Source organism: Felis catus, chromosome A1 (assembly GCF_018350175.1).
Source record: "Felis catus isolate Fca126 chromosome A1, F.catus_Fca126_mat1.0, whole genome shotgun sequence".
In the NCBI taxonomy this organism is placed as follows: domain Eukaryota; kingdom Metazoa; phylum Chordata; class Mammalia; order Carnivora; family Felidae; genus Felis; species Felis catus.
The window spans coordinates 135,644,091-135,660,369 of record NC_058368.1 but is presented as its reverse complement, the minus strand read 5'-3'; the positions used below and the strand labels follow the sequence as shown (position 1 = coordinate 135,660,369).

Sequence of the window (16,279 nt, the reverse complement as noted above, 5' to 3'; positions counted from 1 at the left end):
CAGAGCCTGGAGCCTATTTCCGATTCTGTGTCTCCCTCTCTCTCTGCCCCTCCCCCGTTCATGCTCTGTCTCTCTCTGTCCCAAAAAATAAATAAACGTTGAAAAAAAAAATTAAAAAAAAAAAAAACAAGATTTGACAATATAAAAACTTCAGTGTCTGCATGGCAAAAGAGCATAAACAATCAAAAGACAAATGACAAAATGGAAAAACCTTACATATCAACAAAAATTTATTCAACCTAGCCATCAGAATTAAAAAATTAGGACAGCAAACAACTTAGATTATTTCTTGCCAAATTCACAGAAATTGGAGAATCATTATCTTCGGTTCTGGCAAGGAAGCAGAGAAATCCAGCACTTTTGTACATTGCTGATGACACTTGAGAGTCATCTGGCAGCACCTGCCAAAACTTAGAATGCACATACCTAGCGAACCCAGAGTACAAAAAGGAAAGCATGGTATTTAATGATCAACAGGTTTATCTGTAGGAGCAAAGAGGAAGATCAACAGAATGGATAACCTATAGTTTATCCATATTATGGAATGGAAATGCCCACACACAGGTAAGGCCTATACATGTTAAAAGGAATTGCTTATATATAGAATGATTCCATTTTTTAGAAATCCCCCTAACAACTTATTTATAAGCATATTTGTATTTATAGAAGCAAAGAAGGATACACCCCAAACTGTTGTTGGTGCCTTCAGATGGATGGGATTGAGCTGTAAGAGTAGGGGGTGGGGAGTAAATTAACTTTTTTTTTTAGATACTTTTATGTGTTTTGAGGATCTGCTTTTATTTGATCAATCAAGAAAGTGAAAAAGTGTAGAATATAAAGTTCTTATTTTTGCAAATAAAAAAGTTGATAGTTTAAGAAATAGTGGTAGAAGTAAAAACAACTTAGAATTATGGCAGCAACCACCACAAGAAACAGAAAACAGGAGGACTAGGGGTAAGGTGGCAGATCTTTGACAGAATAAGGCAGCATATTCTCCAAGATAATTGGGCTTACATGCAGTATGCCCTAGAGAACGGCTTTAAATGCCTTCATGACCATAGTAATTCATACAAGAATGCAAAGCCAGGTACATAAAACAAACACCACACAAGTAACAATTATATATATGTGCTGGGTCCCAATAAACTGAAAGCACTTTTTATATTCCCCATCGTATCTTTAACACACCTTTTTGGTTACCCTTGAGTAGGAAGTAGCCACATTCAAATGAGTTAAGGTGTAAGAAATAAAAAGGACCACAAACTTTATTAAAAGTAAGTAAACGTAACATATAATATGTACAGATGGCACATGGTGCCAATTTTATTTGTAGTTATTATAGTACTCCAACTCAAGTTTACAAGTTACACCTTTGCCACAGCCTTGGCTAAATCTTGAACTAGTGCAGAATTTAGTTGTGCTAGAGTGCTGATCTTAGCATGCTTAGATGTGGCATACTTGTTCTTGATAGTCTGGAAGACAAAAGCATAATAATTAATGAAGGGAAAAAGGAAAACATTGTGAGACCCAATAGTACAGAGTCACTTAAAATAATTCCAAGGGTACTTGGGTGGCTCAGTTGGTTAAGCGCCTCAGTTTTGGCTCAGGTCACGGATCTCAGAATTCGTGGGACAGAGCCCTGTGTTGGGCTCCACACCGTTGCCAGCGTGGAGTCTGCTTGTTGTTCTCTTTCTCCCTCCCCCTCATTCTCTTGGTGTTCTCTCTCTCTCAAGTATTAATACACTTAAAACAATAACATTATATATAAAAAAAAAATCAACTCCTTGAAAATAAACTATTCATTTACAGACTTGAAGTCTTAAGTATTTTCACTTGTCCTCCCAACATCTTACAATGCCCCTGACTTACCATGTGCTTTGTAAGCCCACGATTCACCATGACTATATTCTTAGCCAGGTGTTGCATAACATTTAGAAGGGATTCTTCAGTGTATGACAGGTAATGCTGTAAAGTTGGTGTCTACGGCAACAAAAGTTAATGTTAGAAATGCTCATGAAGAATGGTTCTCAGAAAATTTCTGTAAGTTAGTCAAGGGTAGGGGGTAGGAAGAGGGATTCTGTAGGACTGATTATAACTACAATTTAAGATAAATTTAAGATGCCTTCTTCCCCAAATACTCTTCTTTCATGCTTCTCCAGGACCCTGTACTTATTAAACCTATTATACACTAATGTGCTCAAACCTCATTAAACTTCTTTAATTGCTGACTAGTGTACCCTCCAAAGCTGGGCTCCAAATTGTTTGACACCAACATTCGATTCGCATGCCTAATACTACTCCTAAGGCCTAGGGTAGCACATGGCACATAGGAGAAATATGTGTAGAATCAGGGAGTATGAATGGACTTCTAGCATGTCATTTGACCTGCCTGAGAGTCTTCATCTGTATAAGGTGAAATTAGGTAACGAAGTGGGAATATCTTATGAACACATAGTAAACAAGATAACATTTTTAATCATTCTCTCAGTCGATCCTCTATTTTTAGAAATCAGTTGAATTGTCCTTTAATGAAAACGGTCCAGTATTAGCGCAAACATCACTTAAAATTTAAAAGCTTCGGGTAATGTAAATCTGCGGGAAGAGCTTACCCATTCACCATTGTCGAGAATTTTTAGTGCTAGGCAAAAAGCTCCTGCTGCAATCTGAGAAGGAGGAAAGTGCACCATATCGTAATCCAGCATAGTTAGCTCCATCAGGTATTTGGCCAAAGTATGTTGCTCAACATCAACCTGAAACAAAACCCACAGGTCTCTGAGCTTTTGTCAGAATTCTGTTATGGCAATAACCAGTATACCCTTAACTATAATTACAAGTATTTGTCTATAAACTCTCAAATGCTGGGGTGCCTGGGTGGCTCGGTTGGTTGAGCATCTGACTTCGGGTCAGGTCATGATCTCACAGTTTGTGAGATCAAGCCCTACGTCGGGCTCTGTGCTGACAGTTGGGAGCTTGGAGCCTGCTTCAGATTGTGTCTCCCTCTCCCTCTCCCTCTCCCTCTCTCTCTCTCTCTGCCCCTCCCCCACTCACACTATATCTCTCTCAAAAATAAACATTAAAAAATTTTTTTTAAACTGTGAAATTCAACTACCCATGGAAAGCCTCAATGAAAACATTAATACATAGCCTGACTGGAAATAAAGAACAGCTTGACATCTTCCTCATGTAGAGTTCTAAGTCAGGTGAATCAGATCTTTGTGATTAGGAATATTTCATAATGTCCCATACTAAAGATTATCCAAGAAATCTGTACCTCTCCAATCTTAGATGCTCTCCGAAGGAAATGCAGGGGTAGAGGGCGGCCCAGACCAAAATTTAAAGATCTTAGAATCTTCATTTCCATCTGTCTGATTTGGTGCTTGGTGTAAGTGTTGTCAGTCACAAAGGCAAAGTCACCAATTTCTGGAGGGTACATCTCTTCGTATTTACTTGCAATAAACATGGCAGTGACACCAACCAGCTGCAGCATCTTCTTGGGTACACAATTATTCTGCAATGGGAATTCCAACCTGATGAACAACTAATATGTACTTGAAAAAAAAGAGACAACATAGCTATGAAGGGAACATGGGAAAAAACATTCTAATAGCAAAATCTCAATTAATGACACTCTACCCCACAAGACAGATGTTAGCCGGAGAAGTTTGTTTCTTAGGACTCAGCTAGAACCCTGGAATGGAGAACCCTCAGGTACTGAATTATGCTCACCTGCATGAACCGATCAATAATGGAAACAGTCATGTACATGGTCTCCTGCAGTAACCTGAATTTCATTTGAACCTGTACTAGCCAGTCAATTAGGATGGCTCTCATGTTTCCAGTGACTTCACGACCCAGGAGGTATTTTGGTCTTACTGCTTGCTCTTCCTGCAAAAGAATGCTGATTATCCTTTAGAAGCAAGACTCCCTGTGACATTTCTGATCAGAAATATTAGTCATCACAGAACAGTAATGGAGCATTTAGAATCTCTAACAGGTGTCAACTTAATTCTTCATACTGTCACTACAAACAGCTCTATCACTGAGGAAGAAAGCAAACATTAAATAGGGCAGTTTGACAGGTTTTTCATATTGGCAGATCTCACTAAGTTCCACTTACCATCACTGTTACCTGCCCACACTCTGTAACCACTTCAACCCCAAGATATCTTGCCATCATCTCAGATCTTTTCACTTAAGACTATAAACCCAGAACCTGAGCTTTATGAAGCAGAGAAAAATAGCACCAGCTATTTTCCAGATCAGCTGGAACCTATATGCTACCACTCTCCTGCTGTAGGATTTAAACCCTCAACACACCATAGGTAAAAAGAATGAACCATCAAGGACCAACGCATACATCTGCTAAACCACCCCACCAAAGTTAGAAAACTTTAAAAAGGGAGATGAAACCCAAAGTGGAAGCCTGGTCCTGGCAAGGAAGTCTTCTTACAGAACAACTGTATAGAAAATCTTTTGGATGCCCAGAAGAACCAGACAAAAGAGAAAAGACGTTAAATGGTGCTGAAAGAAGAGAATGCCTTATAAACACACAACTGGGCAAATGTGCTCGTTTGCTTTTTTGTTAGCATACAGAATGCTTCCTTGTTTTGGCAGGCAGGAGGAGCAGAGGGCATATGCCACTAATATGAAGTTTCAGAAGTGATATGAAGTGGAAGAAAACCAAAAACTTTTTTATTGTACTCTCAGACACAGAAAAATTTCCCTGGTGTTACATGCACATCAGCCACAAGGACCCAAAGTGCCTTGTGTTGCTGGTGGTTATAGTTTTTCGGCATATTCTCCATTACGGCCTACCTCCTGCCTCTAACCCTCAAACACAGAGCCTGGGAATTGCCCATCCTTAACCTATGGGCATTCATTAGGGTTCTGGGGGCACCTGGATGGCTGAGTTGGTTAAGCATCTGACTTTGGCTCAGGTCATGATCTCGTGGTTCGTTGAGTTTGAGGCCTGCATCAGGCTCTAGGCTGACAGCTCAGAGCCTGGAGCCTGCTACAGATTCTATGTCTCTCTCTCTCTGTGCCCCTCCCCAGCTTGCACTCTCTTTCTTAAAAATAAACATAAAAAATTTTTTTTTGAAAAAGAGAAAAAAAAAAAAAAAAAAAAGCATTCGGGCAGTACCCAGTGTCACTTTGAATTTTCTCTGTCCAAAATGGCAAACAAAAGATATCCTTGGTTTGTCTGGGGACTTGATTTTTGGTACCCCACGAAGAATTTCCAAGTGGCATCTGTTAAGAAATGCTACTTACATCCTGCTTGAATTCTTGTAAACAAAGTAAAATATCTTTAATAAAGCTAAGCACCATTTAGAAAAAACAAATATTCTGGAAGTAATACAGACCTCAAGTTGTCTCAGATAAGCATAAATATCTTTCACATATTCACTACAAAGGTTTGGATCAGCTCCATCTTCTGCATCCACATCGTTCACTGCAAGAATTACATCAGAGAAAGCCTGACACAGATATTCTTCTGCAGGGGCACATCCAGACGTTTCCATTGGGCTTGGAGATGGAGTATCAACCTTGAAATAGAGAAACCTTTTGAAATAATAGCAAAGAGAAGCATACCATCTGGGAATGAAGGCCCAATTATTGGTACCAATTCAACAGACCAACTGCTAAAGAGACATATAATTCACAGTTCATTTCCTTAAAGGAAAATTAGTTTCTTTTCAAATTTATTCCGTTTCTCTTTAGGACATGATTAATACAAAAGTGAAATGCCCAAATAGAATGAGCCACTTTGAAATCAGTAGGACCTCGACACGAATGGGTAAAACAGAGAAAAAGCAAACAAAATCACATGTTAGACTTTCTTCTAAAGGATATGAGTACATAACAAATCTGTTTATCAGTGTCATGTGAAGTCAATCTAAATGAATGACTCTTTTGTCTTCATTTCAAAACATGGACTGCTTCTCACTGCCCAGGAAAACACAATGTCTGTCCTGCCTACCAAGGACTAACAGAGTTCATTCGTTATCATTAACCATTTCCTTGAAGCTCCAGTTTCCCCTTTGTTTAAACATTCATTGATCATGTTCTTCTAGTCAAGCCCTGTGCAAGACATGGTCTTTACAGTGTCCTCAAAGGGATTTGAATCTATCTATCTATTTTTTATTTTTTAATGTTTATTTCTGAGACAGAGAGAGACAGAGCATGAGTGGGGGAGGGGAAGAGAGTGAGGGAGACACAGAATCCCAAGCAGGCTCCAGGCTCAGAGCTGTCAGCACAGAGCTCAACATGGGGCTTGAACTCACAAACTGTGAGATCATGACCTGAGCCGAAGTGGATCACTCAAGTGGCTGAGCCACCCAGGCACCCAAAGGGATTTGAATTTAGAAGACAGAAGTAAATAAAATGAGGAGATAAGAGGCTAAGAACAGGGGTGGGGAAAGTTAGGGAAAATTTCAGGAGTTGATGTTTGAGCTGTTTTGAAAGATGAAAAGATAAGCTAAAAGAGTGTGAGGGTAGGAAAGGCCTTTTTTAAATAAGTGGGACAGCAAAGACCATCAGTATGGGACTTTCAAGGAAACCACACATAGTTGGTATGACTGTACATGCTATAGGTTTCATGTGTCATGTCCAGAATGTTAATACTAAAGCAACAGCCTCAGATCTCCCACCCTTAGATATAAGGGGCTAGGCTGAATGACTTTTACAGATCATTTTCTCAACTGGTTTTAACTACTTTGTTTGGTTTGTATGTATGTATGTATGTATGTATGTATGTATGTATGTATGTATACATGCAATTTTTTATTTAGGAGTGGAGCCTGTGCTTGATCCCACCACCCTGGCAGATCCTAGGACCTGAGCAGAAATCAAGAGTGGGATGCTTAATTTACTGAACCACCCAGGGGCACCTACTTTTTGTTTTTTAATTTAAAGATGCCATTGTAGGGGCACCTGGGTGGCTCAGTCTGTTAAGCGTCCGACTTTGGCTCAGGTCATCTCCAGTTTATGGTCGAGCCCCACATCGAGCCCTGCACTCTCAGTGCAGAGCCTGCTTGGGATTCACTGTCTCTCCCTCTCTCTCTGCCCCTACCCTGCTCTCTCTCATGTGCTGTCTCAAAATAAACACTGAAAAAAAAAAAGTATTATTATAAAATTAGAGCTTCATTAAATGCAGTTCATTTTAAATTCAGCAAAGCCCCTTTTAGGTGCCCTGTTTCTCCTTCAAAGGAGTGGATATATTTACATGACTGATGTTTAGTTAAGTTCTTAATTTTAGTTTTTGAGGCCAAATGTTAACTCATTTTATCTACTCTGAAAATCTACATTTTTTTCTGCTTTACACTTTTATATATTCCAGTGTTACAGGCTTATTAATTATTCAGTGGCCACATTAGGGAATAAAAGGATTCAAGATCATCTGTTTCAGTCAATAAATTCTGGTCAGATGGCTTGTACCAAAGACAGTAAAATCTTTGATCCATGCACATATGATAAATCAATACCATTAATAAAGAGCGGTAGGGGCTCCTGGGTGTCTCAGTTTCTTAAGCTTCCAACGACTCTTGATTTTGGCTCAGGTCATGATCTCATGGTTCAAGGGTTTGACCCCGCAGTGGGCTCCACATTGAAAGCATGGAGACTGCTTGGGATTCTCTCTCCCTCTCTCTGCCCCTTGAGAGAACTTTCTCTTTCAAATAAACTTTAAATAAATAAATAAATAAATAAATAAATAAATAAATAAATAAATAAAAGAGAGGGGAGGCAGTATAACAAAACGATTTAGAGCCTAGTTCTGAAGCCAGATGGCCTGGGTTTAAGTCCATATGTGTGATCAGATGTGTGACTCTAGAAAATTTACCCAATACTTCTCTAAGCCATTATCTAAAAAGTAGAGGTAGTAATACAAGTAAGAGAGTCCATACAAAGATTGGGTGAGTTATGGGGCGCCTGGGTGGCTCAGTTGGTTAAGCGTCTGACTTTGGTTCAGGTCATGATCTCTGGGTTTGTGGGTTTGAGCCCCGCATCAGGCTTTGTGCTGACAGCTCAGAGCCCAGAGCCTGCTTCGGATTCTGTGTCTCCTCCTCTCTCTGCCTCTCCCTCGCTCACACACACTCTCTCTCTCAAAAATAAATAAACATAAAAAAAAAATTAAAGATTGGGGGAGTTAAATGTATTTGAAGTGCAGAGGCTACCTCCTGCTAAGCACTCTATAAATGTTACTATTATTACTATTTGTTCAAACACTGATTCCACGTTATTATTAAATGAGGGAAAGAAACAACCAAACCAAAGTAAGTTTACCAAAATAGGCTCCGGAGAAAGCTTTTCTTCTTTAACAGGCTCATGTTCTGGCTCTGGTTCTGGCACAGGTACAGACACAGGCTCGGGTGCTTTGTCCAGAGGCTTTGGTATTTTTTTAGCAATAACTTTTCCAGGAGCCAAAGTTTTTGCTTCCTGTGGATGAAAGAAGAAAATGAACTGTTTCTGCATCAAGGGTCACAGCTGTAAGGTGGACTCTTACAGAGAAGTTAGATCAGGAAGAGATAGTTACCTTTTTCAGAGGCAATTTGGCTTGTGGCTGTTCACTGACTTTGTTACCAATGTCTCCGAGGGCTGTTCTTGGCCTCAGTCCCGGCTTGGAGGCTGCAACAGTGGCCAGAGGCACGCGCTTTGCGCCTGCCATACTGATCTTTGCCTTATTTTCAACATTAACTTTCGTGTTCTGAAAGAAGCAAGACCACTTTCAGAGCTGGCCCAATCAGAGCGGAGTAAGTCAAGGGTCAATTAAGGTGGGGCAAGAGAGAGGCTCTCAGGACAAAAGTTGGCTGTAAAAAAAGGGTTCCCAAGGAAAACCGGGGTTCCAGGATCTACCCTTCGGTAGTGACATGTCAATTTCTTCCCAGAACCTCTTCACTCATCTATTCAGGGGTTGTCGGTTTAGTCCCGGCCGACCCTAAAATTCCACGAATTTACATTTGAAAGGAAATAGAAAAGCCTGCAATTGCAGGCATTTTCTCTCCGGGAAGGGGGTTATGAGGTTGGTGGGTGTCGGCTCTGGGGCCCTCTATCACATTTTAAAAGAGGTTTCCTGTGGACCCTCCATCGCCCTCCCCACTCGCGGCAAGCATTTATCCAAGGTTGGTCCAGTTCTCTTCCTCTCTCCGTCGGTCCACCTAACTCCTCCACCAAGCCAGGGGCCCACCGATCCCCCCCGCCCCCGTCCTCCTCCCCAAATCGCTGCCCTGGGTCCGCTCGAGAGCCTCCGGCAGGCGACAGAGGATGTGAGGACACGCAGCAAGCCAGGAAGGCCGCGTTTGTTCATCGTCCGCAGCAGCTCACCCTGGTGACCCGGAGCGCCATGGCTTCCTCTTCACCAGGCAGCAGCTCAACGGGGAGAAGCAGAGCACGGGAGCCACCGAAGAGCCGGGGACCTGAACGCACCGCAGACCAACAGTCGTTCCACCGCAGCACGCCGGGAGGAGCAGTACCCAGCCTCAGGTTTAAACCCCGCACTGCTCCCTCCTCATTGGTCTGTTCGTGGCACTCGCTCCCTTCCCATTGGCGGCTGCCTGTTCCTCCGAGAATGCGTTTCCTGGGCGATCCCGCGGAGACGTTCGAGAGGGGGCGGGGCCAGGCCTCTGCTCTCGGGCAGCTGTGCTGCCACCTGGAGAGGCGAGCAGGCAGTGTGCCGCCGGCCTGGAGAGGAGACCTTGAGCGCAGCGGGAGCTCGCCCAGGGAGTGGCTGGTGGCCTCTGAAAAGTGCCAGTGGGGCAGCGAGGGTTGGAGAAACTGAGAAGCAGTTATGGCTGTGATCTTGCTTATTGTTACACACTTTCCTCTTCTGCAGTGGACTGTAGCAGGAAAGGGTTTAAAATACATTCTTTCATTTGATTTGAATATCTTTCATTTGTTTTCATTCCTGGGGTGGAGGAACTGAAGCTCAGAGAGGGTTTGGGTGACTTTCCCAGGATCACAAAATGAATTACGTGGGAACGAAACTTTGGCTATTTTTTGGATCCCTGAAGTTTCCACAGCACAAATTGTATGTTAAGAATATTGTCAGCTTCGGGGCGCCTGGGTGACCCAGTCGGTTTAGCGTCGACTTCGGCTCAGGTCAGGATCCCACGGTTCGTGGGTTCGAACCCCCGCCCCCGTCAGGCTCTGTGCTGGCCGCTCGGAGTCTGCTTTGGAGTCTGTGTCTCCCTCTCGCTCTGCTCCTCCCCAACTCACTCACTCACTCTCTCTCTCTCAAAAATAAGTAAACATTAAAAAGAATATTGTCAGCTTTTTAACCCGCTAGATTACTTTAATCCAATTGCTTCCCAAAGCCAATCTTTTATTTTAGCTTTTTATTTGAAAATGATTTCAACTTTAGGAAAGTTGCAAACAAAATTATTACAAAGAACATACATATACCTTTTGCCCAGATTCAAGTACCCTTAACATATTACTTCATTTGCTTTATCATTTATTTTTCTCTCTTTCTATATATATCTTTATGTCTCACTGCATATAAAAATTTTCTTCCTGGGGCATCTGGGTGGCTGGCTCAGCTGGTTAAGCCTCTGACTCTTGATTTCAGCTCAGGTCATGATCTCAGGATTTGCAAAATCGATCTTGCTGTCAGCACAAAGCCTTCTTGGGATTCTCTCTTCCTCTCTCTACCCCTCTCCTGCTTGCAGTCTCTCTCTCTCTCTCTCTCTCTCTCTCTGTCTCAAAATTAATGAACTCTATGAAAAATTTGTTTCTTCCTGAAACATTGGATGGTAAGTTATACATACTTACAGCCCTTTATCCCTTAATTCTTTGGTGTGCATTTCCTAAGAAAAAAGGATAATCTCATATATAACCACAATACAGTTATCAACTTCATAAGTATACTGTTTTTAATGTTTATTTGTATTTATTTATTTATTTATTTATTTATTTATTTATTTCAACGTTTATTTATTTTTTTGCGACAGAAAGAGACAGAGCATGAACGGGGGAGGGGCAGAGAGGGAGGGAGACACAGAATCAGAAACAGGCTCCAGGCTCCGAGCCATCAGCCCAGAGCCTGACGCGGGGCTCGAACTCCCGGACCGCGAGATCGTGACCTGGCTGAAGTCGGATGCTTAACCGACTGCGCCACCCAGGCGCCCCAAATGCTTATTTTTAGAGAGAGAGTGCACATGTGCATGCACATGAGCAGGTGAAGAGCACAGAGAGAGGGAGAGAGAGAATTCCAAGCAGGCTCGGAACTATCAGCACAAAGCCTATCTCAAGGCTCAATCTCATGCACCATGAGATCATGACCTGAGCCAAAATCAAGTGTCAGCAGCTTAACCAACTGAGGTGCCTCATAAGTTTACTTTATTACAATATTAAAGGCAACCTAGTTTATATTCCAGATTTGTCAGTTGATCTAATAATGTCACTTACAGCGTCTTCCCTCCTCCAGTAGAGGATGCAGTCTAGAGCCAGATGTTGCATTTAGCTTCCTTTAATCTGGGACAGTTCCCACAGCTTTTCCTACAATGCATAGGACAGCTCCCACCCTCCCAAACACATACACAAATAATTATTCAGCCCAAAATGTCAATAGTCTGGTAGAGCCAGAGTTGAGAAATCTTGCCAACTACGTACATACCTATAGACTCATTCAATATGCTAGTTTTGGGTTTTGTTTTGTTTTGCTTAATTAGCATTAAGTACCATGGATCACCTCCTTTCTTTACAATATTTAAAAATGTGTGTGTCTTCCTCCTAAGTGAGCTAACTATACAGTGTGAAGTCAGTGAACTCAATGTTCTCTCCTCTGGCCAAGTTAATAGGGCTGACTACATACCAGGCCCTGTTCTAAGTGCTAGGAATATATCTCTGAACAAAACAGAGAAGTGCCTCATTCTCACAAACCTTATATTCCAGTAAGAGGGAGATAGAAAGAGAAAGAGAGAGAGACAGAGAGAGAGAGAGGGAGAGAGAGAGAGAGAACAGGTAAATAAGTAAACAAAGTGAAAAAAAGAAAAGTCAGATACTACTAAGTGAATGAAGAGAATGAAAAGAAAGTGATATTTTTTTTAATTTTTTTTCAACGTTTTTTATTTATTTTTAGGACAGAGAGAGACAGAGCATGAACGGGGGAGGGGCAGAGAGAGAGGGAGACACAGAATCGGAAACAGGCTCCAGGCTCTGAGCCATCAGCCCAGAGCCCGACGCGGGGCTCGAACTCACGGACCGCGAGATCGTGACCTGGCTGAAGTCGGACGCTTAACTGACTGCGCCACCCAGGCGCCCCAAGAAAGTGATATAAATAGAGTAACTTGGTAGCTACCTTGGACTTGGTAGTCAGGGATGGTCTGAGAAGGTGACATAATTCCTAGGTTAAGGTGAGGTTTAAATGACAAATAGGAGAACATTCCAGATAGAGGAAATAGCCTTTTAAATACCCAGGGATAGCAATGAATTTGTCATATTCAGAAAAGCGTGTAGCTAGAGTATGGGGGATAGAGTGAAAATGAGATTGAAGAAATTAGAAAGAATAAAATTACACAAGTCTTTGTAAAGCAAGGTAAAGAGTCTGGGCTATGTAAATGCAGCACAAGCTTTTGGAGGGTTTCAAGCCAAACTGTGGCATAATCCATCTTTCAAAAAGATTACCTTAGTTACTATGGAGATAATGTATGTAGGTGGGGAGGAGGAGGGAAGCAGGAGGAAGGAAAAGAACAGCCAGAGGAGCCATTAAGAAACTATTGTAGGAGGGGCGCTTGGGTGGCTCAGTCAGATAAGCATGCGACTCTTGATCTCAGGGTCGTGAGTTCGAGCCCAGTATTGGGCTCTGGGCTGGCAGCTCAGAGCCTGGAGCCTGGAGCCTGCTTTGGATTCTGTGTCTCCCTCTCTTTCTGACCATCCCCCACTTGCACTCTGTCTCCCTCTCAAAAATAAAACATTAAAAAAAATCTATTAAAAAAAAAAGACTATTGCTGGGTCTTGATGATTTACATACTTGGGAGTGAGAGAAAATGGAGTCAAGGGTAATTCCCAGGGGCACCTGGCTGGCTCAGTCAGATAAGCATGCGACTCTTGATCTCAGGGTCTTGAGTTCAAGCCCCACATTGGATGTAGAGATTACTTAATGAATAAAACTTTAAATAATAATAAGTAAAGTGTAACTCCCAGGTTTTGACCTGAGTAACTGAAACAGAAAGACTAAGAGAGGAGCAGCTTTTAATGGGTGGCAGGTTGTGAGTAGGAGATCAAGAATTCTGCTACATTTGGAATGTTTAAAGGTATGGGGGAGGAGAGGTCCACTGGGCAGAGCCCAGGGAGGGAGCTTAAGTCTTCATTGGCTGTAAGTGGTATTTAAATCCTAACACAGAGGAGGTCATCCAGAGAAGGAATGTAAAGAAGCCTAGATGCCAAGAGCAAGCCCTGGGGCACTCCATATTTAAAACTGAACCAAATGGGAGAAGTCCGTTAAGAAAATTGGGCAATAAGATCAGAGAGGTTGGAGATCAGTGTTGTCTCAGAAAACAGAAGGCGATGGATGGCTCACTGAGGGAATAGTGGTTTAACATGACAGACTGAATATACATAGTCTCTGTTTCTCCCTGAAGACAGTAAAACGTGTAACTCTCAAGGATAGGTGAGGAGACAATAATGCCAACATTTTGGAAGCAGGAAAGCAAATCAAAAAGTGGTAATGGAAGTACCAGAGAGCCCAAGAAAGTTGAAATCTAAGCTAGTGGTGGGAAACCAAGAAGCAAACTGAATCTTGCTATAGGCTCCGGCAGGTTTCAGGAATGGGGAGTACCAGGAGCCTGTGAAAGTGGTGGTGTAGGTGGAGCTGAAACAGAATTAGTTGATTCCCTCCTACACATTCGAGGGCAGCGAGAGCATAGCGTCTTTCTGGTCCCAGCTGACTGGAAGTTTATGTTTGGAGAGGCTGAACTAAAGGAACTCTGGATTCGGGTGCTGGGCAAGTTGAGAGAGGATGAAGTAAAATTCTCCACACCAAATGGCGAGACCTCCAGTTCCTTTCTTCCACTCAGTCCCCTAAATGCAGGTAGCTGAAGTTATATCCTCCAAAATGAGATAAGGCCTTGCCTCTCTGGGGAGTGGACCTGCCCAAGAGAAAAGAAAAATCTCAAAAATACTGATGGGTAGACTACCCAAAGAAATGGCTGGGTCACCCTGAAAGTGATGCTCATTACTTGACATGCTGGCATGCTGACACAGAGCTTCTAGTCAATTTTAGTGTTTTACTCTTAATCATTAATATACAGGGGCGCCTGAATGGCTCAGTTGGTTAAGCATCCAACTTTGGCTCAGGTCATTATCTCATGGTTTGTGAGTTCGAGCCCTGCATCAGGCTGTCTGCTGAGTACACAGCCTGCTACAGATCCTCTGTCCTCCTCTCTCTCTGTCCCTCCCCCACTCACACACATGTGCAGGTGTGCTCTCCCTCAAAAATAAATAAACATTTAAAGAACAAACAAACTGGGGCACCTGGGTGGCTCAGTTCAGTTAAATGTTCGACTTCAGCTCAGGTCATGATCTCACAGCTTGTGGATTCGAGCCCCACATTGGGCTCTGTGCTGAGAGCGTGGAGCCTGCTTTGAATGCTCTCTCTTTCCCTCTCTCTCTGCCCCTCCTCTGTGCTCTCTCTCTCTCTGAAAAATAAATAAGTATAAAAAAATAAAATAAGAGACAAATAAACAAACAAAAACTATTAATAGCCAGCCATTGAGCACCAGACATTTGAGGACATGCTCCAACTTGAAAGAGACCAAAACAAACAAAAAGAAACTTCAAATGAACAAGCAATTCAAGTAGAAAGCTAAAAAATAAAAAAAAAGTTACCACCCATATCATCAGAAAAATAAAAATAATGCATCCACAAGTAAGTTTATAAGACAGCACTGCAAGCTTAAAAATATGACAGCAAAAATTAAAAATGCAATAGGTTTGAAAGAGAAAGTCACAGAAATTTCCCAGGAAAAAAAGGATAAAAAGACAAAGAGATGGACTATAGAAAAGAAAAGAAAATTAGAGGATCATTCCACAAGGTCTAATATACAACTAATAGTTCCAGAAAAATAAACCAGAGAAAATTCACAGAGGATACTGTTAAATAAACAATACAAGAAAACTTCCCAGGACCAAAGAACATAGTTTCATGAATTCACATCTGATCACTCTGCAAAATAAATGAACAAAACACTGATCCCATAACACGCTGTGCTGGCATATAACATTAAGAATAAAGGGAAGAGGGGTGCTGGGTGGCTCAGTCGGTTAAGTGTCCGACTCGACGTCAGCTCAGGTCAGGATCTCACGGTCTGTGAGTTCGAGCTCTGTGTCAGGCTCTCTGCTGACAGCTCAGAGCCTGGAGCCTGAGCAGCTCAGAGGCTGCTTCGGATTCTGTGTCTCCCTCTTTCTCTGCCCCTCTGCTGCTCGGGCTCTGTCGCTCTCTCTCTCAAGAATAAACAAACATTAAAAAAAATTTTAAGTTTATGTTTTTTTTTTTAAAGTAATTTCTATGCCCAACATGGGGCTCAAATCCACGACCCTGAGATCAGGAGTCACACGTTCCTCCGATGAGTCAGACAGGCGCCTCCGAGGCCTAATTTCAGTCCTTGTAGTAACTTTAGTTACTGTGCTGAGTTAAGGGATGCCAAGAAGGCTGAGGCAGTTAAAAGGGAATGAAGAAGAGGAAGGGCCAAAGAGGCGTGAGGGAGAATGAGAGAGGGCCTGTGCTAGTCCTGGAAACTGAAGTCAGGCTTCTCTTCGGCAGTCCACTACCGATGTGATCTGACTTGCTCTGCACAGAAGTCAGTCTTTGTGGAGTGACTAGTCTAGTAAAGCTGTGTAGCCTGAGGCTCTGAGACTGTGGCTAAGTAACCTGGGGGCTGGTCCAGAGCAGAAGCTTTACAGCACAAGTTACGTCTTGCAATGGTGCCCAGCTGAACTCTACAATCAGCTGTTGGGTAGAGTCAGAGGTGGGGAGTAGATGAAAGGTGCCACTGATCCTGCAAAAACTCTGTGATGCTCCTGAGGAAGCTGAAGCTCAGAGTTTAAGCCCGCTTTGTCATGTGGCCAGGATGAGGACAAGTCTAGTTCAAAATCATCGTGAATTCCACTGATTTTTCCTATTAACAATGTATGCCTTCTTCTCCATAAAGGTTTTTCTAATCTCCCAGGAGAGTTTTCTTTCTCTTCTGAACTCAGAGCGATATTTCCTTCGTCTTTTTCCCAACATCAATCTCTTCTTTCTCATATATATGTATACAATATATATACATATATATGCATATATATA

The 16,279-nt window shown here is 42.3% G+C and overlaps 1 protein-coding gene across 2 annotated transcripts; it reads right to left on the bottom strand.

Annotated features, from left to right (window-relative positions):
• Positions 1–212: 212 nt before the first annotated feature.
• On the bottom strand, positions 213–9,493 carry CCNB1 (cyclin B1). 2 transcript variants are annotated; one of them, XM_003981036.6, is made up of 9 exons: positions 9,319–9,493; positions 8,531–8,701; positions 8,281–8,433; positions 5,361–5,543; positions 3,727–3,885; positions 3,272–3,508; positions 2,610–2,750; positions 1,870–1,980; positions 213–1,472 (listed from the first exon to the last, which is right to left on the bottom strand). In XM_003981036.6, the coding sequence occupies exons 1-9, from the start codon at positions 9,337–9,339 to the stop codon at positions 1,365–1,367; spliced, it is 1,284 nt and encodes a 427-aa protein (XP_003981085.1). In that variant the 5' UTR covers positions 9,340–9,493; the 3' UTR covers positions 213–1,364. The 2 variants fall into 2 exon arrangements, with proteins under 2 accessions (XP_003981085.1, XP_044917590.1); XM_045061655.1 differs by lacking the exon at positions 9,319–9,493 and adding an exon at positions 9,221–9,316.
• Between the last annotated feature and the right edge of the window lie 6,786 nt (positions 9,494–16,279).

Excerpts from the sequence above, each read along its gene's own strand:
- CCNB1 (XM_045061655.1), bottom strand. The coding sequence starts at position 9,301 with ATGAACAAACGCGGCCTTCCTGGCTTGCTGCGTGTCCTCACATCCTCT. Across the intron at positions 8,434-8,530 it reads CCAAATTGCCTCTGAAAAAG|GAAGCAAAAACTTTGGCTCC; the intron begins GTAACTATCTCT and ends TTTCATCCACAG. Across the intron at positions 2,751-3,271 it reads GAGCATCTAAGATTGGAGAG|GTTGATGTTGAGCAACATAC; the intron begins GTACAGATTTCT and ends GTTTTGTTTCAG.